This window comes from Magnolia sinica, chromosome 19 (assembly GCF_029962835.1).
Source record: "Magnolia sinica isolate HGM2019 chromosome 19, MsV1, whole genome shotgun sequence".
NCBI lineage: Eukaryota > Viridiplantae > Streptophyta > Magnoliopsida > Magnoliales > Magnoliaceae > Magnolia > Magnolia sinica.
Window position 1 is genome coordinate 26,679,380 of NC_080591.1, and position 26,725 is coordinate 26,706,104.

General features: G+C 41.0%; 1 protein-coding gene across 5 annotated transcripts in view; it reads left to right on the forward strand.

The window, feature by feature from the left end:
* The window catches only part of LOC131234939 (transcription initiation factor TFIID subunit 12), a 70,472-nt gene extending 45,818 nt beyond the window's left edge, over window positions 1-24,654 (forward strand). Inside the window, exons 4-9 of one of the 5 annotated variants that reach the window (XR_009165845.1) lie at window positions 5,383-5,457; window positions 10,665-10,743; window positions 10,857-10,921; window positions 11,405-11,440; window positions 23,242-23,489; window positions 23,603-23,807. Coding sequence is in view for 4 of the 5 variants with exons in the window: in XM_058231943.1 (XP_058087926.1) it covers window positions 5,383-5,457; window positions 10,665-10,743; window positions 10,857-10,921; window positions 11,405-11,440; window positions 23,603-23,728 (381 nt within the window). In the remaining variant the exon portion in view is untranslated. Of the gene's footprint in view, window positions 1-5,382; window positions 5,458-10,664; window positions 10,744-10,856; window positions 10,922-11,404; window positions 11,441-21,752; window positions 22,443-23,241; window positions 23,490-23,602; window positions 24,288-24,540 lie in introns of those variants that run through there. The other 4 variants (XM_058231944.1, XM_058231946.1, XM_058231943.1 and 1 more) reach the window with 4 other exon arrangements.
* The last annotated feature ends 2,071 nt before the right edge of the window (window positions 24,655-26,725 follow it).

Genomic DNA, 26,725 nt, shown 5'->3' on the forward strand with positions numbered 1-26,725 from the left:
TCCCCGAGGGTACCGCTCTGGCCTGATGCGGATCATCACAGAGTCCCCTACATTGAATTCCTTGAATCATTTATGTTGGTCTGCAGAAATTTTGTAATGTTCATTACTAGTATTGTTCTTTCGCCTGATTTCTTGATGCGATGAATGAATGTCATGTGCAAAGGACTCTGCAGACTCTGATGACCTATGAGACAGGGACATGGGGATAAGATCAATAGGCTTCCTGGGAACAACATCACACCAAAGCGTGACTTTATATTATCCAAACTGAATAGGAACAAGACAACGGTGCGAGACTGGACTGGAAGTTTCATCAACCCAAGACACTATAAGGTTAAGGATGGGTTTCAAGCTTCAAGCCCAAACGGCTCACAGTGCCAGTTGATGCCACGTTGGTACAACTACCACTATCCGCGATCATCTTGCAGCTCTTATTACCACATTTTGCGTGAGTATAGACGGTCGTGTTGTGACACCAATCGTTAGTATTCTTTGCTTATGCAGAGGCGCGACACACAATTGCACTCTTCCTCATCACTAGGGGTTTCTGCTGGCTCATATTCTTCCTCCTCACCGTCACTTTCTAGGTGCACTACTTCTACTTGGCCATCAATAAGAAACACCTTGATGCCCTCTCTCGTGCCACACTGGTGGGCAAAGTTACCAAACTCCTGACATCTAAAACACCTAGTCGCATCACTTTCGTGCGAGTTAGACCCGACAACTCCTTTACCCTTATCATCCTTGGGCCCAGATTGAACACTACTGGAAGGCTTGTATTGATATCCAGTGCTAGGCTTAGCCCCAGAAGGGTTGGCCTTAGCGCCAGAATCGCGAGGCTCAAACCGCCTTTCCACAGGTGTTTTGATGTATTGCTCGACCTCCAACACTAGTTGATACATCTGTTCAAGAGTGTTTATGTCTTTGGCGAGCAACTCTCTCCTAATGTCAGAACGGAGGCCCGTCTTAAATCGAGCAAGAGTGAGTACGGGATCCTCATTAACTTCACACTGGGTGAAGTACTCTTCGAACTTATCAATGTATTCAGCCATACTCATGGAATCTTGTCGAAGAGACTGCCATTCTTCAACCAACCTCAAGTGATTGGATAAAGGGAGGTATTTTTCCTTAAGAGTTTCTTTCATTTCTCCCCAGTGGACTATTGGGGGCTCCCTCGACCTTTCTTTCTTTCGCTCCACAGTAGCCCAAAACCTCTTTGCTTGCTCACAAGCTTCATCTTGGCAAATCTGACTTGACGAGCATCCGACATGTTGCATCACTCAAAATAGTGGTCCATATCCGCCAACTAATCTAGAAAAGCTTTAGGGTTCATGTGGCCATCAAACATAGGGGCCTCTACTTTAACTCCCTGGAGGAGTCGCGCATCTGAGTCAGTGATTATAATGCCCCTCGCGGGGTGGGTGTATGGGTGTGCGCCCATGACCAATTCCTTGGCCACCTCCATTCCTTTGTCTATCTTCTTGACCACCTGCCTAAGATTGGGCATCTTCCTCAATGGCAGGGTTTGCCCGGGCGGAGGTCTCTAGTTGGGTAACGCGCACGTTAAGCTGTTCAAAGTGTTGGTCAATACATTGTTCCAAGCGCCTACCCAAAGACTCAAACTGCCGGGTTATATTGTTCATGGACTCTTGCAATTGCTCTATGTTTAGTGTAGGGTGCAAGCAAAACCACAACCAGTACGTGTGGGCATACAACTACTCACTCAACTCAAATATCCTCTAATGCAACTATATGCGTCTAAATGAGACTAAATGATCATATAAGACTTTATATGAGGGAAACTACACAACGCTACTAAAATTCCAGCAACATAACTGCCCAAATAGTTTGTTAACAGAAAATTCAGTCATGAAAAATGGGGAATTTCTGACAACAGAAAATTCAGTAGTCCATGTTGTGAATGATGGGTCCTAAACAGCCCTATATGATGAGACTTGTTGCAAAATAGACATGAATAGACTAAACCCTAAACATGCAATGCATTCTCCTATGAAAAAAAAACCTTGGGTCTGATACCAAATTTGATGCAGGACATGAAATTAAATATGACATGCAAGATTTCAAGCTTTAGATCATACCAATTTTAAACAATCACAAAATTCCACATCCCACATACGATCAAACATTCAATAAGGGGAATCTACGGGGGTCCAAGCCTATACATGGTTAGGGCAGGAAAATAAAATTATAAACTAAACAATGCCCAAAGGAGTGTAAGATTCATCCACTCTTGCAAAGGATTGTTCCCCAATTCAAGAGATTCACCATGTTTCAATTCGGGGAAAGTCCAGGGTTTGCAAAAGTTGGAAAACTTGGAATTTGAGATTATCTAAGGTTAGGGTTAGAGATTTAAGGCGAGAGAGGAGTGAAATAGCGAAGAGAATAACCTGAGATAGTCCACACGTGTGGACAGCAGCTCGGCCCAGACGCGCGTGCGTGGGTTCTTGTCCGCATGTGTGTGGGGCCCACGAAACTGGAAACGGCCAGCTAGGAGTTGGTCGGCCAGGGGAGGTCCACCCTCACGCTAAGATTCATGTTGATCCGCTATCCGGTGTGTGTGTGTAGTGCTCCGCCGAAGTTTCAGCCCCCCTGAAGGGCCAGAATCTGAAAATCTGCTGTAGATGAGAACTTGAGTACAAAAAAGTGGTGGATTTGAAGATGGGATGGCTGTGGGAGATGATGGATATGGAGTGTAGGAGGTTGGGACGATTTGGGATGGTTGTGGCTTCGCACTACGGTAGTTAGCCCTTTGAGGAAGGGAGGGTATCACACCCAATTAGCTTCTTCAACTTAGAGGAATAGAGAAGAAAAAATGCAGAATTTTATTCATAAACTTCAATGAAAAAACCTACAAGGGATTGCCTATTTATAAGAAAACCCTATACCCCAAAAGCCGCGCCATGTGCGTACCTATTACTTAGAGACGAAGTAATAAAAAGAACAAATAATCAACGTAATCAAAACCGTTCATGATGTTTCTAATAACGATAATAACCAAAATTCAAAATTCTAGATCATCTAGGGTAGTGGGCCACGATCATGAGATCCAATGGTGGAATCCCTATGATGATCGGGTCCACTCCAATGCTCTATAGCATGGCCCCCTAACTAAAGAGGTCCTCCATAGATGTCGTTGTTGATCCAGATCGATAGTGGGGGCTTCCTCTTCCTTGAGTACGTGCGTAGGGTGGGGAGCGTGCGCGTGCGCATGATGTCCCCATCAGTTTACCACACCACAAGAAACATTGATCATTGAATATCCACCATTAAAAAACTACTTTTATGTAGTTATCTAACTGTTACGTTATTGGATAGTGAATGAAAGGTTAATATGAAAAAGATCAAACTGGCTTATTTTTTAAAAACAAGTGCTGCGAGTTAGAGGTTAGGATCTTTCTCAAACAATGTTTAATTTGAGTTAATATGTGTCAAGTATGCTATTTCTAAGTGCTCAAATTACTGAAGAATCCTCCACAAAATTTGTAGAATAAGCTTATTTTTACAACGGTTGCACATGGCCCCACCTAGGCGTTTTCATGGATGCAATTTGTTAGAAAGGATCATCCTGTCATGAAATTAGGACATCTCATAATCATGTAGGCCCAACCATTTTGTGAGCCCCCACTTGAATCAGAGATTTACAGGTGATTGTATTTTTTATAGCCTGAGTGCACTATTTACTTATCAAGTGAACCCCGCCATGATGATTGGATTTATGAAAAATCAGGACCATACAATCATAAGATGGACCAAACTAAAAGAAACTAGTCAAAACTACTTCAAAACTTCTAGATTCTTCTGGTGGTCCACATAATTATTGTATGCTAGCTGCATTTGTATTATATAAATTCATTTTGGTTACTATTGGAGTGGTTTCTTATGGTAACCCATGTTTTTTTTTTTTGGCCCAATTAAATGAAAACTTATTATGTGATGCATTCCTATTGCAATTTTTTTATTCGTAAATATGCAAATATATACATTTAGGCATGTACTGAAGTTTCACTGAAAAATTCCATCATTTTCCCCATGTTTTCCCCCTTTTCCCCGCATTTCCGGTTATCAACGATATTATATCTTTATCTCCAACCAGCAAAACATGTAGCGATACCGACAACTTGAACAGATGATCCAATGTACATGCATATTTTGCTTGACAAACAATGTCTAGAACCTCAAATGTGATCGCAAATCATAAGAGGATTGAAATTGCTTGCAAATCTTAAAATTGTAGGATTTTTGTAATCTTTTATGCAATATAGAAAAGGTCTGAAATTATATTCACAAAATCTTTAAAATATTGACCGAATATTTATTGTTTTATCATTCTACATTAGGCTTTTTAGATAATTGTAGAATATATAACTACACATGTGGTCATTGTATTACTTCAAAGGTCTAGTCAAAGCCATTACCTGAGCTTTAAGTTGAAAAACTTGACTGCAAATTAAAGGGTGATATTATCATTGTATTAATTCAAGATACGTGACAGAAAAGAGTCTCGGTCTTCAAGTTGAAGTAAACTCCATTTACATATTGGGGATGAAAAGATATGGATGGATGACAACATGACTGCAACCATTCATACAAACATTCAAGATAAATCGTAGATCAATTTGGTGTCTCGACCAGTTAAGAGGTAAGGAATCATAAGATACAACTCCACACATCATTGTTAAAGAGATGATCCATCATTTAATCTTTTATAAAGAATAAAAATAAAGAATTGACCGATTTTAAAATATTCTTAAAGCCACCACCAATTTAACAATATTAAGATGGAAGCCAAATAAATTTTTTATTTTTTATTTTTTTTAAAAGAGAACAATAATTTGAACTGTAAAATGGGATTTGAATTGTAAATTGTAGGATTCAAATAGTAGGATACATCTAAAAAGAGATTCAAATTGTTTAGCCTAAGATTTGACCTAACTCTTAGTAAATCGTTAACATAGGATTTTGACAACTATGCTGATGAGTGGATGACCCCTATTTTTGGGATAGGTTATCTACAGTGGCATCCACCTGATGCATGGGTTGGATGTAACAAGGTATCTTTGAGTGTGGTGGTGCATTTGGAGTTGGTAGAACTCCATTGTATGTCTGTTTATGCTCTCCTTGAAAATAGAGAACAAAGATTAAACAAGCACAATCGCTTTTAGAAAATGAAACCTAGGTGTACAAGATCTTTATAAATGACGTCTAAATGGCCTTTGATCTTCATATATGGAGTTCAGAAGCATCATCTTGGCACTTTGCTTTTTCTTTGCAAGAATCAGTTATCTTGTGATGTTTTGCAGATTGTAGATGATTGAAGGTTTACACATTTGTTTTAACATAGTGAACTTGCTTCTTGCATAGATCGATCCATCTGAGAAGTTAGATCCTGAAGTTGAAGATGTTCTTGTGGAGATTGCTGAGGATTTCGTCGAATCTGTGAGTTCTACAGACTTCACAATTCTCTATTGTTCTAGTGTTGAATTCTTTCTTTTCTCTTGCTGATGGATTCATGAATTGATGAAATCATCCTCCTCGAGGGATGTTTGGGTGTCTTGCAAAATCTGAATTGGAAAGCCTGTCCATCACCTAGGGCAATGGGTACCCAGATTTGGACCCAGCTTAAAATTAGGCTGGGTTGGGTCGGGTTCTGGTTTTAATAGGTTGGGTCTGGTATTTGATTATTAGTAATATTATGTTTTTGGCTGTAGTATTACCATGGAGATTTTTTTTTTTTTTTTTTTGCGGGGGTCCAAGGAAAGAGAAATAAAATCCTATGGTGCCTATGCTTCCTCTTCGGTTGGTGGTCACTTTGGAAAGAGCAGAATGATAGAATATTTAATAACAGATCGGAGAGCATTGTAGTAGTATTCCCAAGGTCTAAATGGAGGGTGATTATGTGGGCTTTGGGAAACCCACAGTTAAAGGGCTGTAAATTGGAAGACATTTGGGTATATATGAATTGTTTTTGTTCCGTGGGTGGAGCGGACTGATCCCTCGTCATCCCTCTTGCCTATCCCCCTTTGTACCTTGTTTTCCTTTTCGTTTGTTTTTGATAAAATTCTTGTTGCCATTAAAAAAAGTATATTAGTATTAGATTAATATTTCTAGCAATTGAATCCATCCCGAAGCCAAAGATCTAGGATCCGAATGGTACCCAAACCTGCTGGATCTAGGTGCAGGCCTCACATATGGGATCAAGACCCGAGCCTGACCTTCTTAGGTGGGTCTGTGTAGGTATATGAGGACCTGACTCATTGACAACTCATATTTGTATGGAGGCATATGTCTTCCATCTGGAAATTCTAAATTGAGGCTCAAAATGCTGGTGGGAAAGCAGGCAGCTTTCGACCATTTGCATTTGGGTAACTGACACAAACAGTGGTGTCACCCGAAACGTGCATTGTCAAATCTGTACGTCCTTGCCATCCACATTGTGGGGTACATCCAGACAGTGCCAAGCCTTCACATCTACGCCACCACACAGGAAATATACTTCATGACTGGAAAACTTTATTAGTTAGGGAACTGCTTACTATACTATTTTTCTCATTGAAAGCCGCATAGTTTTCTCCATTGTTTTCAATTTGTTGTTTTCTGTTTCACACGGCCATGCCCATTTTGTAAAGCCTGAAAATGGGTTCATCTCATTTTAGCTAATCGTTATTATGTATTAGAGATCATGACCTCTAATACATAATTATGATTAAGGGAGTTTTACCAAAATGGCCCTAGGGTATGGCCGTTCCAAGAGAATAGTCTTCATTTTCATTTCTTTTTTTATTTGGCCTCCTGACAACTTTTTAGTTTTCATAGAACCAAAATGCCCTTGCCTTTATGAGTTGTGCTCGTAGCTCCACTACCAATGCATCATGTGGCCATCACGTGGTGATTGGGCCCACTTGAAAGGAGATCCAATCCGTTCATTCTCTTCATGGCCCACCATTTCAGCTAGAAGACATTAATTTCAGCCGTATATGAGCTCTCTGTGGCCCACAACGATTGATAATGGTAGCCGTTGACTCTTGACTATTTCCTTGTAGTGGGGTCCTCCTTATCTGTGGATGTAACTCATTCTTCGGCCCATGGCGTTAAATTAAATTTTAAATCCAATGAGCGGAGTGGATTCAACACATACCCGACAGTGGACCCCACAACCCTTAACACATGACAACCGCGACCCTAACCCTTAACACCACATGGACGGAGTCTATGGGGCCCACCATCGGGTGTGTGTTGAATCCACTCCAACCATTGAAGTCTGCATTTCATAAATGGCCATGGGCCAATAAATGAGCCACATTTGCAGATCAAGTGAACCACATCATAAGGAAACAACTGAGAGTGAACGACCACCGTTATCGTTCGTTTGGGTGACAAAGATCTTGTATCAAGCTGAAGTTAGTGTATTGTCACTGAAATAATGGGTCATGAAGAGGATGAACAGATTAGATCTACCTTTAAGTGGGCCCAATCATCACATTATGATGACCTCATGCATTAGGAGTGGAGCTTGGAAGCTTTTCCCATAAGCAAAGTAACTAGGGGCAATGTTGTCATATCACATATGCGATCGCACAATCGCACATGCAGTCGCATATAAATTTGTTTATTTTTGAAAAAAAAAAAACAGAAAAATAGGGGAAAATAAGAAAAAGAAAAGAAAAAAATATATAAGAAAGTAGGGGGAACTTTCCTAAGTTAATAGATAGCTAATTTTATATGTTTAAAATACATTTGAGTGAAATAAAATCAATTAAATTATGAGTTAAACATTAAGTCATCAACATTCGACAATATAGTTAAAAAATATCAATTAACACTTAGTAAGTAAAGAAAATGAAGAAGATATTTATTTATTATTGATTGTAGAAAATAGAAATATAATTTATAAGTCAATAAGTCATATACTAAGTCACTAACAAAATAATACTAAATGGTAAATGCTACAATATATATATTGATCTATTTGCTATTGTGGCATTTGATCACCACCACCACCATCATCATTGCCGTAGATTGAAGAAATGAGAATGAATGAATGTAGATTGTAGATTGTAGAAATGAGAAACTAGATGTAGAACTAGAAAATGAAATGAATGAGAATATGAGATAGATGTAGAACTAGAAAATGAAATGAGAGAATGTATCTAGTTCTACAAAGTTAAAAGTTAAAACTAGAAAAATTAAATGAGAGAATGTAAGTATGTAACTAATAAGAGAATGTAGGAAATGAAATGAATGAGAATAGATAACTGTAGAACTAGAAAATGAAATGAGAGAATGTATTTAGAAACTTAAAAATAGAAAATGAAATGAAATGGGAGAATTTAAATTACTAAATTGCACTAATAACTAATAGTAATTAGTAAGAAATGGAATGAGAGAATGTAAATTACTAAATTGTACTAATAACTAATAGTATTTAGTAAGTGAATGTAGAAAATGAAATGAGAGAGTGAAGAAAATGAAATGAGAGAATGTAGAATCATGTGATGTGAGACTTTGAATTCGATGTCTTCTTGCTTCTTCTATCTTAAATCTTGGTTCTTGATTGAAGCTTGAAAGAATTTGGAGCTTGGGCCTTGGAGACTTGGAACTTGAGAGTTGAAATATGGAGAATGTAAGAGAGAATGAAAGATTTGAAAGTATGAGAGTAGATGAGAGTTTGAGTGAATGAAACTTGCATATAGAGGGGACTTGAAAGCCTTTTTATAGGCCAAAAGTCCGGATTTTGCAAAAAAAGAAAAAAAAAAAAAAAAGAAGAAAAAAGTTCCCAATGGTCAGATTTTTTACCATTAGGCGAATATGCGATTGCATACATCGCATATGCGATCACATATTCTTGCATTTGCAATATATGCGATCTCATATATGCATTGATCGTATAAGCCATGATATGTGATCGCATATTTGCATATGCGACCGCACATGACAAATCTAAGTATGGGCACAACTCTCAAAAGCAAGGGCATTTTGGTCCATTGAAAATCTAAAAAGTTGTCAGAGGCTTTTTAAAAAAAAGGAAATGAATAGGGAGTCTATTCTTTTGAAACAACCATACCTTGGAGCCATTTTGGTAAAAATCCCTATGATTAACTAAGTGGAATTGTGTATCAGGATCATGATCTCTAGTAAATAATTATGATTAACTAAAATGCAATTAACTCATTTCAGGCATCTACCAAACAGGCCCTTATATTTTTGTTCGTTATGATATTTGTCTTGGGATTGGGAAAAAATCTTAAAAAAAACAATCTCCAGAAATAAAAGAGGAAACAGTGGAAACAGACAACACTAGTTAAAGCAACAAAATACAACAAAGATTGTTCTGATATGTGAAAGGGATGCAACTTTAGATGATAAAGGAACACTAATTGCACATGGCTTGTCAATTATCACATATTCTATTAGATGCCAAGTCCCATGGGAATGTGGCAGATATGTACAAGATTCAGATCACTTGTTCGGCATGCTTACTGGGATGGGCCATGGCCCAAATATTAGGCCAATTGGAATATCCTATTTGATTCGAGGAAGAATACTATTATGGGTCTTCTTTTTTGGTCCATGGCTTCTTCATGGTGGGTCTACTCGACAAGCTACCTGGATTGTGTACAAAGCTGCCAGGTGTCCCCAATGGGAACTTGCATATGTTAATGGGTGTGCATTTAGCATCCTATAGGGGGTATACACCAAGTTTTGACGTTATATGTACTGGTCTTATCTGTGAACGATATGGCTGTATTGGCTCCATACAGCCCCGTACAAGCCGATACAGGGTGATAAGATCCGCATGAGTCGTGAACAATTTGATACGCTAAGCCAATTTGCAAACCATGGTAATAGATATTAAAATATTATAGAAAAAAGAAATAGAAAAGGCATAAGTGAAACTACCATAAAAACCATGGGAAGTTGATGAAAATTTGGTTATCTTAATTTGAAAAGCTAAAGAAAGAAGGAAGCGAAAGAAAATGGGTGAAGAGAGGCATTTACACATACACATGCAGAGTACAGCTGAGGCCATTCAGGAAGGTCCTTTGACATGATTACAGTTTGTAGTTGCTTTTAGATTGTCCACACCTATAGCGAAGTCAATGCCACAGGAAATAGTTTGGTTTTTCAATTGTATTTCCTTCTTTACTCAAATGAAGTTTTGATTGTGGAAAAAAATTAACTAATCACACAATAAATCTGCATAGAATATACATTGCCATGCTAGACATGATGCTTTAGGGTTGATTAAATTTTCATGAGATCTGTTCGTGTTTACTAGTCATTTGTGCTGTTTCTGATTATCGTACCAATTTTGCCTACTGGATGACATGTGCCACTATGCTAGTTCAATAATGATATTGCTTTCTGTTTCTTTAAAGCATTTGTGCCAATGAAGTTACTGGTTTCCAAGGCCAATAGGGTAGGCAATGCCAAATTGGAAGTGAGATATGTTCAGGAACTTAGTGCACAAATCTCACTTGTGATTTTGGGGAAGTCAGAAAATGGAAGCCTGATTAATGTGGATTTCATTTTCTACTCTTCTCCAAATGCCAAGCCCACCTTGTTGGTTTGGCAGTCCCCATATGCATTTGACAGTACAAGCAACTGATGCCCTTTTAATTCTAATCCTATCTTCTGTTGAACAGATAACAACAGTGGCTTGTTCTTTGGCCAAGCACCGCAAATCAACCACTTTGGAAGCGAAGGACATTCTATTACATTTAGGTTAGATTTTCTAATCATCTACCATCTGGTTTTATGTGAGTTGCAATTCATTTCAGTTGCGCTTGCAAACATGCCACTGGCATATGATTCTGTTTTTCTTTATTTCTGCACAGAGAGAAACTGGAATATGACACTACCTGGTTTTAGTGGAGATGAGATTAAAAGCTGCAAGAAGCCGGTAAGAATCTCTTCTGGTGTCATGGGCTTCGCTACACCCCTCTACATGCTGCCTCAGGTTTGCATACGTGGTTGGCATTGGAGCTGCATATCTATGCTCTGTAGATTGTCCCAAAAGTCAAAACTCATAAAGTGGACTGCACATGTACGAAAACAGTGGATCGTTTGCAAAAAGAAAATGCTAATGGTCCTCATTCCATGTATGCATGTGGCCTGGCTGATGAGTCGACCAGCCTGAGTTTGGAGCTGTGCTTTGTGCCCAGTAGGGCCCATCTGATGCAGCGCTCTGATGTCCACCCCATGTGCCAGGTTGTCATGTGCGGGCGTAGCAGCATTCCTGTATCTTTCCCAGAGGTAGTATAAGGGAACATCAGCTTACTCATGAAAGGACAATTTTGTTCTGTAAACCTGTTGTTCTTCATCATAGAGTAAAATGCTATTTCTGAATACTCATCGTTGGTTGCTTGCCTTGGGAGCTCTGCAGTTCATGAATGATATCCACAAGGAGCGGCTTGCAGCGGTATGTTTCAACCGTTTTCCTGAATTAGTTTTTTTTTTTTTTTTTCCAACTGTGGCCCCACACACACACACACAACTCCCATGAGGTCAAGATCTGCGGCCCCACAGTAATGGTCCTCATTCCATGTACGCATTTAGGGCCCACCTGAGTTTTAGAATATCCTGAAATTTGGTGTGACCCTCATCCAAGTGGGGGCCACACAATGGATGGGCTGGATGTCTAAACCACATCTTAATGGGCCCTATATGCAATCAGGAAGGTTTCAATGGGTGGTATCCACTCTCAACTGTTGTCTGTGGTGTAGCCCACCCAAGTCATGGACTGGCCTGATTTTTAGCCCCATGGCTCACCATGGAAGGGTGTGGATGTCCATCACACATCACAATGGGTCACACATCACAATGGGGCCCACAAAGCTCAACCTCATAATATTGTTTCCTTACACACACACACACACACATATATACATATATTGTTACAAGAATCACACACATTTTTCTGTGGAGAGAATTGAAGCTACATAACATTTATGCTATTGTCAGCAAGCATCCATGGGTGCATGCATATGCAAATAAGGTACTCTAAAATTCAGAATGCTTATAAAATGTGATTTCATCATAGTATTAGAAATGTTGCTTCTGGTCATTAAAATAGTTTAAATCAACCCTACATGGATGCATATTTACATAATGCATAGATATGCTCTTTTGAAGGGGTTGTATCAGTAAATGCAGCGATGAAATTGCTACCATTGTCAGGATTTATTCTAGAAAAGGGAACACCAATAAGTTCTGTGAGTAAACTATACAAAATTCTAGTGAAGGTGCTCTTCTCTATATTGAAAGGAGTTTTGGACTTCTTCATTTCCCTTCTAAGATCCTCTAATTTCAGCAAGATGAGTTTCGATAGCGACTATATGTGAAAAAAGGGAACGAGAACTAGGGATTGATATGCAGAAAGCTTATGACCGCTTTGTTGGGCCTTCATGGATCATGTGCCTCCTACGATGGCTTGGGGGTGCTGGGGGTGGCTAGTTTATCATCATCTCTATACACGCATAGAAAGTAAGGATGTAGTGCTAGTCATTGTTCGGATAATGAACCTAATGCTCAAGGAATTTAGAAGGATTGCATGACCTTCCTATCAAGGCGCCACTCCCTTTTTTGGATTCATGCTTCGTTCTTGTACTCCTTCCGCTTTCTCGGTTTTTACACATTGTTGACAGTTTGAAATAGACACTCCATTCATGCAAATAGTTTTGCCTTTCTACATTAGGGGTAGATCGTCACCTTTTGCAATGGTATGGGGTTATTCCCTTTCTCTAAGATTGGAACACCCTTTGTTGGATGGCTTATGTGGACAGAGGCCGATGATCAGACCAAGAATCAGATGGTTTGGCTTCCGAATGCATATGCCTAACGTGTAGGAAGAGAGGTGGGAGAGGCAATTGATGATGTGTTTGTCCAGTGCTCAGTGTTTCTTAGGAGCATTGCTTCTTTTTAATCCTTATCTTGTGAGTAGGGTCTTCTGGATTAAGGGTGGCTAGGGGACCTTATCATAATAAGGGGTGTATTCTACTGGAGAATTCTTCCTTATGTCATGATATGGAAATTTTAAAGTAAAGAAAGAAAGGGTTTTATAGATTAAGTGGCATCTATAGCGGGAGTTGTGATCATTGATTGGGGAGTAACAAGAAAGAGTATTTGGGAGTTAGTGTAACTTTCTACAATGTGGATGACATGTGATTACGACTGGACCCACTTATGGAATAGGTTTGGTCACTAAAATCTTGTTATGGAAAAGAAATGGTTTGAAATGATCTAGTTCAACTATTCAAACCTTTATTTTATTCATTCTTTATTCTAATATAGGAGTCGTTTGGGTTAAGAAATTCCCCCCCGTCAATTTCAGTGTGGCCTACGACTTCACCGACCTATGATTTTATCATTTTGATGGGGACATCACATGCACACTCACGCCCCTACGCACGTACGCAAGGAGGGCCCCATCATCGAACTCGATCGATGACGACATCTAGTTATAGGACTACGTTTTGGTCCCTTGGAGTGGACCCGATCGTCATGTGAATCCCACCATGGGTTCTCATGATCGTGGCCCACTATTCTAAACGATCTAGTACTTTGAGTTTTGGTTAATTTTGTTATTAGGAACATCATGGACGGTTAAGATTACTTTGATTAGTTGTTATTTGTGGTTACTTCATCTCTAAGTAATAGGTTGCACACATGGCGCGAGTTTTGGGGTATAAGATTTTATTATAAATAGACACCCCTTGTAGTCTTTTTCTCATGGAAGATTGAATAAAATTTCTGTGTTTTCTTGCTCCTTTCTGAGTTGTAAAAGCCTAATTTGGTGCGAAACCCTCCATTTTTCGAAGTGCTAACTATCGTGGTTCGAAGCCACGCCCATCCTGATTTGCCCCTACCTTCTACCATACATATTCCTCTCCTCATACAGTCATTCCACCTCCAAATCCATTGTTATTTTGCAGCCATTCCTTCTCTAAAGCAGATTTTTGGAATCTAGCTCTGCAGGAGGGCTGAAACTTCGGCGGAGCATCACGCACGGACCGTACGTCGGATCGGGCCGAAACTTGGGGGGTTTGTAGCCCAGCCCTGGCCGACTAGACCCAAGGAGGGGTTTTCTGGCTTCGTGGACCCCACGCACGTGCGGACAGCCACCAGCTCACATGCGTCAGGCCCGGCCTGCTGTCCACGTGCGGGCTGGCATCAGGTTCACTCTTTCCTCTCTTTCACTCTCTTACTTGATTTCCCTAACCCTAACCCTAATCCTAGATTGTCTTAAATCCCAATTTTCACGTACCTTTCTTCAACCTGAGGGTTCCCTGAATTGAAATATGTGAATCCCTTAGATTAGGAAAATATTTTTGTGCATGTGTGGATGAATTTACTCTCCTTTGAGTAGTGTTTGGTCTATAACTTTTATTGATCCAGCCCTAGCATGTGTTGGCCTGGATCCGCATCGATTCCCCTTGATTGAGTGCTTGACTTTATATGAGATGTGAAATTTGTGTGATTGTTTCTGAACTAGTATGATCTAAAGCCTGGAATCTTGCATAGCATCTTTAAATTTTCATGTCCTGCATCAAATTTGGTATCAGAGCACAAGGTTTTTATAGGGGAATGCATCACATGTTTAGGGTTTAGTTTATTTGTGTCCATTATGCATCAAGTATCATCATATAGATCTGTTTAGAGGTCCATAATTCCTGATATTAGTTGCTGAATTTTCTGCTATCAGAAAATCCCCATATCCCTTTGCTGGATTTTCTGTTGACAGATTCTTTGAGTAGATACGTTGCTGGAAATTGAGTAGTATTATATTGTTTCCCCAATAAAGAGTCCTATAGGAGCATTTAGTCCCATCTAGGCGCATATAGTTGTATTAGAAGGTCCTTAAGTAGTTGTATGCCCACATGTACTGGTCGCGGTTTTGGTTTGCACTCTACGCTAAACATGGAGCAATTGCAAGAATCAATGGACAACCTAATCTGATAGTTTGAGTCTTTGGGTAAGCGCTTGGAACAACGTATGGACCAACGCAGTTTAATGTGCGCGTTACTCAACTAGAGGCCTCCGCCAAGGCAAACCTCACCATTAGGGAAGATGCCCAATCTCAGGTAGGTGATCAGGAGGTTAGACCAAGGAATGAAGGTGGCCAAGGAATTGGTCATAGGCGCGCACCCGTGCACCCACACCGCAAGAGACATCATGATCAATATGACCAAGATGCGCAACTCCTCAAGAGAGTTAGAGTAGATGCCCTTATGTTTGATGGCCACTTGGACCCTAAAGCCTTTTTAGATTGGCTGGCGGATATGGACCACTATTTTGAGTGGTATGACATGTCGGATGCTCGTCGAGTCCGATTCGCCAAGATGAAGCTTGTGGGCCAAACAAAGAGGTTTTGGGCTACTGTAGAGCGAAAGAGAGCGAGAGAGCTCCCAATAGTCCATTGGAGAGAAATGAAAGAAACACTTAAGAATAAGTACCTCCCTTTCTTTTATCGTTTACGGTTGATTGAGGAATGACAGTCTCTTCGACAAGGTTCCATGAGTGTGGCAGAATACATTGAGAAGTTCGAAGAGTACTTGACCAGGTGTGAAGTTGATAAGGATCCCGTACTCACCCTTGCTCGATTTAAAACGAGCCTCCATTTTGACATTAGGAGAGAATTACTCGCTAAAGACATAGGCACTATTGAACAGTTTTATCAAGTAGTATTGGAGGTTGAGCAATACCTTAAAACATATGTGGGAAGGCAGTTTGAGTTTCACAATTCTAGCGCTAAGGCCAACCCTTTTGGGGCTAAGCCTAACACTGGGTACCAAAGCAAACCTTACAGTAATTTTCAGCCTAGGCCCAAGGATGATAAGGGTAAAGAAGTTATCGGGTCTAGCTCACGTGAGAGTGGAGCAACTAGGTGTTTTAGGTGTCAGGGGTTTGGTAACTTTGCCCACCAGTGCGGTACGAGAGAGGGCACCAAGGTGCTCCTTAATGATGGGCAAATAGAAGTAGTGCCCCTAGAGAGTGACGGTGAAGAAGAAGAATATGAGCCAGTAGAAACCCCTAGTGATGAGGAAGAGGGAGCGCAAGAGCCTGTGACCCTTGCAGTTGTGCGTCGCGCCTTACACAAGCAAATAATACCGATGATTGGCGCTGTTGTTTTGTTCCTATTCGGTTTGGGTCATATAAAACCGCACTTTGGTGTGATGTTGTTCCTAGGAAGCCTATCGATCTTGTCCCTATGTCACTATCCTATAGGCCATTAGAGTTTGTAGAGTCCTTTACACATCATATTTGAATTTCATGTCCTGCATCACATTTGGTGGCCCAAATTCATATCAATTTGTGATCAAATCGATGTCTATAACCTTGGTGGATTGATCATTCCATTGGTCCTATGGTCCCACCTCAAGATATGACCATCACCTTCTCATGGAAAGCTCGAATCGTACCGATCAAAAGAAAATCAGCTGCCACATCCAATCAACAATCGAGATTAGTCATTTGGAGTGGGCTAGAATGTGGCCCTTCTTTATCCACCAGGTTGCAGGGCTTGGACAATCGAAACCTTTAGATGAAATGACGTCATAACATAATAGATCATGGTCAATATTAGTCCGACTTAGATCAGGGCAAGCCCCATGTTTCTACAACAAAGCAAGGGGTTTAGGTGCGTAAAGGACGTGAAAATCATGTACACGATGGAGGTCCAAGCCGAAGAAACAAACTAATCCAGAGGCATTTTCACACTAGGCTCGCCTGGGGTGGCTTGTGGGATGTAGGGGCACACTCGGGGTGGGTGGCCCGTGTGAGGCAGGTGGCTTGTGTGAGGCAGGTGACTCGTGTGAAGCGGAACCCATGTGATGTGGGGCCCACAAGGGGGGTTCGACCGAGGTCCTAACCCATGGGATGTGGGGCCTGGGCTATGAGATAAAGGGATTGATTCTCCATGCTCTATCAGTTCGAGCTTTTAGAGCAAGTGGTTAATTGTCATGCATCACAAACCTAGGCTCGCTGATGTTGCACCCTTTGCACTTAGGATGAGTGTGCAAACGCCCATACGCAGCACTTTGCGCAATTTTTCCACCAAACCTGTTACTGCTCGTCCGCTTCCTTGCGTAGCTGGCATTTCACATATCGAGAGGGAAAAAGGTTTGGGGTTGGGAGGGGCCCATAAAGAGTTCTAAGCTCTCTTAAATCGGCGTTTTCCTTGCCTATATAGGCCTGCATAACATGTAATACCACAACCATTTGTTTCATCGCAAGTTTCCTCACTGTTTCACGTGACTTCCACTTTTTTTCATAGCTTACATGGTCAACTGTAAAAAAGGAGGAGTTTGGAGATTTTGTTTGCCGCACTTGAAGTCAAAATCCTCCAAATTTATAGGAAAATGCAAACAACATCAATTATTATGGTTGTTTCTTTAATACCCAGAGGCACATCATGAGAAATTGCAATTGTGCCCTGATATAGGACTTGTCCCTATACCTACTACAGCTGACAAAGATAGTTCCATCTCTTGCCACTATATCTCAATTGAAAGTTTACACATGTTGAAAATGGACAGACAATGCAATTTCTCATGATGTGCCATCTACGAGCCTTATAATCCATCGAAGTCTCCAAACAAGTATGATATTCCTATTACCCTTAGGAAAGGTAAGCGTGCATGTATTGATCATCCTATTTCCAAATATATGTCTTTTCAATATTTATCTCCCAATTTTCATAAATTCGTTCTATCCTTGTCATCTTATTCTATTCCCAAGTCATATCAGGAAGCATTATTAAATGAGGGATGGAAGCAATGGAATAGAAAATGGTTGCTCTTTATCAAAATAACACTTGGTAGCTCACCAATCTACCTGCAGGGAAATGTGCTGTTAGTTGTAGATGGGCGTACACCATTAAATTCCAACCCAATTGTACAATTGAACAGTTAAAGGCTAGCGTGGTTACCAAAGGATATACTCAGACACTTGGTCTTGATTCTATCAAAACATTCTCACCAGTTGCCAAATTAAATTCAATTCGTATTATTCTTTATGTGGTCGTTAATTATGGTTGACTCCTCTTCCATCTAGATATTAAAAATGCCTTTCTTTATGCTAAGCTCATAGAGGAGGTATATATGGAGCAACTACTTGGATTCATTGCTCATATGGAGTTAGACAAGGTGTGTAAATTGCGAAAGGCAATCTATGGTCTAAAACAGTCACCACGTGCATGGTTTGGCAAATTCATTAAAATTTGTATTGAACTATGACTTTGTTCGAAGCAATGTAGATCATTTTGTCTTTATATGGAGAGGCATGTAAGGTCTAATTGTGTTACTGCATATGTTGATGACATTGTTATTACTAGAAGTGATGATAACGGAATAGAGGACCTGAAAAGGAATATGCAAGACACTTTCTCACAAAAGATCCGGGACATCCTTGATACTTTCTAGGTATAGAAGTTACTAGATCAAAGTAAAGAATTAATCAGTTTCCATGAAAATATGTTTTGGATTTACTCATAGAGACGGGTCTTCTTGGAACTAAGCTAGTAAATACACATATTAGATCCGAATCACAAACTTACTAGTGATCCAAGAAAGGTGCTTGATGACCTAGGGAGGTATCAAAAGTTGATTGATAAACTCATCTATTTAACCATCACCCCGCCAGATGTTTCTTACGCCATGAGTGTGGTGAGTTAGTTTATGAGCTCTTTGAGGGTACCGCACATGGATGCAGTCGTTCGAATTCTGTGATACTCTTAAAGGGCACCGGGTCAAGGAATTCTGTATAGACGAACAATCATCTTCAGGTCCTAGGATACTCTGATGCAGATTGGGCCGAATCAAGAAATGCTATCTACTACTGGATACCACACGCTTATGGGAGGAAATCTAGTCATATGGATCAAGTGTTGAAGCAGAATATATAGCAATGGCTTATACTAACTGTGAGTTGGTGTGGATCAAGAAATGGGTTTGTGGTGAATCTCCCTCTTCCCCCAAGAGCTTAAGCTTCAAGTGGGCATAAAAAAATAAAAAAATCTTTAACATCTTTTCCCTTTTGATAGTTGCCCATATGGGTCTCAGAAAGGAGTGAAAATCATATGTGAAAAGGTAAGGAAACCTATTAGAAAGTGGATGCAAGGTGCTTGCATTACGCAAGGCTGCATTTGCAAGGAAAACATCAATTTTGGAGAGCTTAGAACTCTGTGGGACCGACCTTGCCCCTAACCTTTCGCCTCTCGACACAGAGGAAATTATTGGTTTGGTGGGAAAAATAGTATGAAGTGATGCTTTTGCACACAACTTGAGTGCAAAAGTTGCACCATTTTCGGGTCAGTGGGTTTGGGGTTGTCTGTCTTCGGCTTAGGCTTTTGTGTGTACTTGATCTTCATGTTCTTTACTAGCCTGAGCTACTTAATTTGTTATAGAAACATGAGGCTTGCCTTGATCTGAACTGTTGGACTAATCTTGATAGTATATTTTCTACATTGTGGGCTCTATTTAGATCTAAAGGTTTTGATTGTCCAAACTTAGCAATTTGATGGATAAACAAGGGATGTGTCATGGCCTTTGAGAATGATTGATCGCAATTGTTGATTGGACATGTGGATTGATCTTCTTTTAATTGGTTTTAGTGTGAGCAATACATGAGAATGGCGACGGCCATATCTTGAAGTGGGATCTGGTCAGTCCTCTGGGGTCACAAACAACGATTTGTTCACATTTTGACATGAATTCGTTTCACTAGATGGTAAAGTCACAGGCCATGCTGAAATTACTGGTGGAGAATTTATTGATGTAGATGCTGTCTGCATCATTTAAGATGTTGGAGGTCAGCCAGTAGTTCGATCAAATTGGTGAGAAAAACTGCCCAACAAAACGGGTTAGGGTTCGAGCCCTAGTACTAGAGCTAGGCAGAATTCGACCCGATCCGAACCGAAGGCCAGGATCGGGTCGGATCGAGTAGGCCCACTTAAATCCGACCGTACATCAAGTCAAGTTCAGATCAGTGGCCAATCCAGACCGATCCGATTAGATCCGATCCCATCCACACAATGTTCATTCAACACTGTTTTTTGTAATGTTGTCCACTTGAGATTGGGATATACCTCATTTAATACCATAAAATGATCTAGAAAAATAAATGAACGACATGGATGAAGTAAATACATCATGGTGGGGTCCACAGAGCACCGACCACCGTCTCCTCTCAACTCATGGCTCGAGGCGCCTTGAGCACCTTGTTCTGACCGAGCTCTGGTGTATTGACAGGACGGGGGCGAAAGCCTTTCGCAGGAAGTTCCTGCGCTTGGAACTTAGGTGGGGCCCGCAGTGATGTTTTTGAGAAATCCACTCCATCCATCCGTTTTGTGAGCTCATTTTAGGACATAAGCCTAAAAATGAGTCGGATCCAATACTCAGGTGGGCCAAAAACGTGAGGATTGAACGTCTATAATTGAAATATTCGTGTGGCCACAGAAGCTTTGAATCAGGCTAATATTTGTGTTTTCATTTCATCCCAATAGGAATGACGTTATAAACAGTATAGATGGCATGTAAACATCATCGTTGACGCTAGGAACGTTTCAACGGCAGGAATTTTCCTACACATTTTCCTTTATTGCGGCCCACTTGAGTCTTGGATCCAGTTCACTTTTGGTCTCAAGTCCTAAAATGATCTCACAAAACGGATGGAAGGGGTGGATTTCTCGCAAACATCACGGTGTGCCCCACCTAACTTTCCAGTGCGGTAACTTCCTGCAGAAGGCTTTTGCAGGAAATCCGCGTCTGTATTGACGTGATGAGATCTCCTGAAGCGGATTGGCATGTGTACCATGCACCAACATTGTATTGACGTCAGCAAGTTCTGTGGGTCCCATCATGAGGTATGTGTTATATCCAAACCGTCCATCCATTTGGCGGGCTCGTCATAAGGCTTGAGCCGAAAAATAAGACAGATCTAAAGATCAAGTGGACCACACTTCAAAAAACAATGGGGGGTTGAACGTCTACTGTTGAAACTCTTTTAGGGGTCACAGAAGTTTTGGATCAAGAAGTCTCGGATTAATATGAAATTTGTTTTTCCTCTTCATCCATGTAGTTGTGACCTTATTAACGGCCCTACAAATTTTTTAACTGTGAAAATCACATTAATTTTTATTTTTATTTTTAAAAATTTCAAAAAATAAAATAAAAAAGGAAGACTCGATCTAAACCGTATCCAACCCGATCCGACTCAGTTACTTTGGCTGAGTCGGACTCGGTTCGGGTCAGGCCAGCAGTGCAACAGATCGGATCGAGTCAGATTACTCGGACTCGGTCTCGGATCGGATCGAGTTCGAGTCAATCCATTGAAAATTTCGGACCGAGTCAAGTTGGACCCAATCTGGTCCGACTCGACTTGATGCCCACCTCTACCTGGTACTGTTACCTTTCTAGGGGGGGTGGGGGTTCCGTCCAATTCTAAACAACCGATTTAGAGTGTAAGGTGTGAACCACAATTTTATGTCTGTTGTTCGAAGGAAGAACAAGCATGAGCATTATGGAAAGTTTAGGTAGGAATGCTCAAAATAAACTTGAAAGGAACCTTATTCACAATTTGAGATTGGCTGGTATTGGAGCTATTGATTTAGATGACAACGGGACGTAAGATAGGGGGTTTCAGGTCCCACTAAAGTGAGAGACCCGAAATGCATCCGAGGCAACTGCACTTCTACAAGGTACAAGGTCCGAGGATTTTTATCTCTTTGTTGTTAGATGAATTAGTCATTGGGCGGATGAACCTGGGAACTTGAAGATTATGGCCAAGAGGATGACATCTTGAAATTTCTCCCTTTAGTCATATTATTTTGTGAGATGAACAAAATAGGGGATGATCATGTTGGAGTGGTCCAGATCTTTGTACCATCCCCATATATTGTTTTACGTCTCTCCTTTTTTCCTTCTGAAAAAGGGTATTTTTCCTTTTTTAGGTTTGCACAAAGTAGAAACCATGTGTACATTGGCATTTGTTTCTTCTATTGTTGTATGAACTTGTAATTTATTAAAAGAATGGGCTATCTGCCTTTGCACAAGCGCATTTTCATGCATACATATGCATGTCACTATTAGCAGAGGATTTATTTAGTCCTACTCATTAGCAATTGTACAGTTGGCTGACGTGTAGGATTTCGTACCTGTGGTGATCCAAACTGCTGATCTGATGATGGGGGATGCCTAGAATATCTTCCAGGTAGAGCTGGGCATCAAGTCGAGTCGGACCGAGTTAGGGCTGACCTGACTCGATCTAGTTTTGAAAAAGGCCTGACCCGAACTCAATCCGACTTGGTGTCGAGTCCAGCATGCCTGACTCGATCCGAGTTCGGGTCTGGCCTAATCCGAACTGAGTCCGATCCGGTCAGAAATACCGAGTTGGCACTGAGTTGGATCAGCCCAGGCCGCTCCATTTGATGATTTATCTGATTAAAACAATAAAAAAAGAAGAAGAAATAATACCTGAAATCGAGCTGGATGGGTGGAGGAGACAGAGAGAATAGGAGGAGGAGGAGGTCACTGATAGAGGGTGGCCAGACGGGTGGCTCTGCCGGAGTAGGGTTCTCGGATCGGGTTGGGTGCGGCAGGCGGCTCTTGGTAGGGTTAGGGTAGGTAGAAGGTTTTTTGTTTTGTTTTGTTTTTTGTTTTTTGTTTTATTTTTGTTTTTATAGTACCCGATAACTAGATCGAGTCGGGTTTTGAATCGGGTCGAGTCTGACCGGATCGAGTTTCAGTTCGAGTTGGGTCGAGTTACTATGTAACTCGAACCCCGACTTGGTCGGGTTTCAGATTGGGATAGGGCTACTCAATCCGAACCCGACTTTGCCATTCAGTTCGGGTCGAGTCAGATCTGATGGAGTCGGATCCACCGAGTCAAGTTGCCCCCTGCCCAGCTCTACTTCTAGGTAAGAAGATCCCAACCCTTTGGTCAGTGGCCTGTGAATTGACGTTCCCGACAAAAGATGTCAGAGGTTAAATTCAATCAAAAACAGTCCACTGCTAGGTTCTTTCAAGTGGGAGATTCTTCGTTTCATCCTCCAATCAAGGTGGGGCCCATTAGATCAACAGTTTGGATCACCTAGGCATTGTCCCATATGCATGAAATCCTGCATTAGCTAAGATGAAAGAAAAGGCTGCATCTATTGATGTAGGAATTGTACAATTCTCAGGCCGAATGTTTGTGCTGTACTTTTCTCACTGTCAGTTTGTACAGGTGGGTCCACAGTTCAGTCATCTGAACCATTGAAATGGTACTTCCCACTGTGATGTCCTGTGCACCAAAAAATTCCCCAGTTAGAAGAATCTGAACCCTTCAATAAGAAAGAACAGCAAGTGGTTGACATTTAACCAAAAAAGCCCAAGTATTCTGTAGCATCTTTCAATCTGGTGGATTTTTCGGTGCAATGATCACCAAGGCAAGTCCTATCATATATACTCTTCATACCACTGGATCAACCCACGGTAATCGAAAGTTCAAATGTACTATAAAAGATCTTGAGGTCAGCTTCGTATATGTATTCCAACAAATCCCCTACTGTGAATGTTGATATGGTGTTCTTCATTTATATTCCCAGGTCAAAAAGTCGATCGTAGGGACCGACGCAGGAAACACAAAAGCTTCTGCTGGACAACCTACTGCAAGTACTAAAGGTCATGCGGCAAAAGCACCTACAACAGGTTCTCCCAAAACACGTGAATAGACAGTGCAGAGCGGCTGGGCATGAGCTGGACGTCATGTTGAGGGTTCTTCACCACAGCTTCTCCATTCCTTTTTGATGATCCCTGTTCAAACCTTTACATGTGCAACCCCGGTTACATGTGCATACACGTTATCCATTCTGCGGCTAACTGCTACCTTTTCCAAATATCCCAATGTGGACTGTGTGGGATCCTAGCTGTTCATTAGGTGGGCCTATGAATGTCATGGCCTGAAAATTAGGCCTGGTCTAGTCATCAGGTGGACCACACCTGGATGACAAATGTGGAATAGCGGTCAAGTTGTTTAAGAGGTTTGTAAGTAATTTCGATGTGGTTCCCTCAAGGTGAACATGGCGAACATGGGGCAATCGAACTGTCAGTCTGGTGAGCTACCCTTCAGATGAGCTATGGTCTATGGGCCAAGTATCTCAGTGATTGGATAACTTAGACAATTCTGTTGTAAGTTTTAATGCTTGAATGTAGACAGCTGCGATAACAGTTCCTTCTTTAGGCCACTCATTGAAGGGTTGTGATGGTCTACTCTCCTTTATTTTTGGGCTATGGTCTATCGCGTGACGACCCATCAGAACAAAAGTTCCATTCACTCTGCATGTTTGCCCCGTAACCTTGTAAGTTTTTATGTAGCAGATACCGCACACCAGTCTTTTTTACCTGTACTTTCTTCGTATGTGTGGCTCGCCTGATGAACAGCCTGGATCTTCCATAGGTGGGGGGAGAGTAGGATCCGAATAGCCATAACATATCATAAAAGAAATGCATATAATGCATGGACTTGAAACCTTCAGATACGCAGGTGGAGAAAGCATGGAATGAGAATGGCATGGTGTGCTGATGCATGTGGAAATATTTTGAAAAGAGAAAAAAAAACTACAATATTGTCACACTCACAGCTGAGGTGTCTTTTGATAGAATTTTATTTAATTGTTATTTTCAAATGGACTCTTTACATGGCATGTAGATTCGGCTATGTAGTCCGGACCATGGTGTGCCATAAAGGCCGTGTTACGTAAAGGTAACGGTGGCAACCATTACACGTTACGTGGTCATAATGGCCATAACAACCGTTATGGAAAAAATGACTTGTAATTGCAGTTAATGGCACGTTACATCCCCTGTAAAGGCTGTAATAGTCTCGTAATAACCATTACGGTACAGACATGTTTTTCATACTTTTTAATCAACACCACTGGGTAGATACAGGCTTTTCGGAAGCTTTTCAATAAATAAAATAATAATAAAGAGAGACCGTAACTGCCCTTACGAGGCTGTAACAGCCGTTATGCCCCATATCGTATCGTAAAGGTAACGGTGGTGGCCACCGTTACGGCCACCGTTATCGTTACGGAACACCTTGGTTCAGACCATCCAAGTTGTGGGACACATTTGTGGATGGAGCAGACATTGATGTGCAATATTAACCGTCCAAATGGGTAAATCCAATTAGGATTAGTTTTGGGTCACCAAACCATTGGGACTCGGTTGCAAGGAGCGGTTGGATTGGGACGCTGATTGTATTTGCTCCTGTTGGGGACCCATGTTTTGATGATCCAGATCATTGGTCTGTTAGGCTTCACTACAGATGGACCATGCCCCCAAAGTCACCTCAATAGGGCGGCTTGCAAGAGGACGGTTAAGAAGAAATATGCATGGGGTGTTCACAACATGAACATGGTCATATGCGAAAATAGGATGATATACTAGTTGGAACAAAATGTGGGCCCCCATCACGCAGATAAAAACAGGATGGTCCACTGATCATGTCTATATTTCAATCACTGTTCGCAAGCCTGATTTTTTATGCCTCCCATTGTATTTCTGAATGTAGACTTCATCATGGGGACCACCTTTTCAATGGCTTGGATGTTGTAGGCATGGGAAATGAACGGTAGAGCTCACTTTCTATTCCTTGGGAAGTTTTTAATGGTGTGGTTCACTTGAGATTTGTATCTACTTCATTTTTTGAACCATGTCCTCAAAGTATATTGGCAAGATGGATGGACAACATTGACATACAACACAACAAATACATCGAGGTGGGCCTTACAATAAGGGACTCCGCCGAGTAAGCCGTTAACCCAGACTCACCTAATTCCTGCCAGTCCCTGACCCAGCACACGAAAGTGTTGCCTTCAACTTAAAATCCTAGGTGTCACAAACCACACGTAAGAGATTAAAATCGTTTGGCTATGGCCACATCATGTAGGGCTGACCTATGATAGTTTGTGAAGGACAATGCGTGAGTGGTCAGAATTCTCTGGCTATGGGCACATGGTCTACCGATATTGTATTTGGACAGTTTGGACTGTTTACAAATGAGACCCCCCAACTTGGAATCTCAAAGGCTGAAAATGACATCTTTTATTACATCCATTCATAGATTTTGATTGGCGATTGGACACCTGAGATAAAATAAACCCCTGTAGTTCCCGAAATCCACTGAATCCATATCCCCATGGTGTAACCATGTTGATGTCATGGTATAGATGATACTACTCATGCCACTATCACGTGTGGAGTCCAATGGATGATGTGTGTTGGACCTAAATTAAGACACCTCTTGATTGAGGGTGTGACCGAGCCCACTTTAGCAGAGGTCTTTTCGGCCCGTGTGGATACCACCAAGTTACTTTTTCTAGGTACAGCAGTAAATAAGTGACTTATTTCAGATAAGTAATTTTGGTTTATAATTAGTTATAAGTAACTTTTTTAGAACCTAAAGATCTCTTAATCCCTTTATGTCCTTGTCCCGAGGTTACTAAATGAACACTGTGAACCTTATCTTGCTTACCAAACCTTTTCTTCCTTTTCTGAGCTAAGGTCATTTACGATGCTCTCTAGGTCTAACTTTATGGACTCTTTCATTATGGGATAATAAGATCCGGTTAAAAAGGAAACTAAATATCATCAAGTTGGAATGTTAACTCGATGACATAATACTCACATTAGTTAATTTGTATACTTTAAACAATTCATGAACA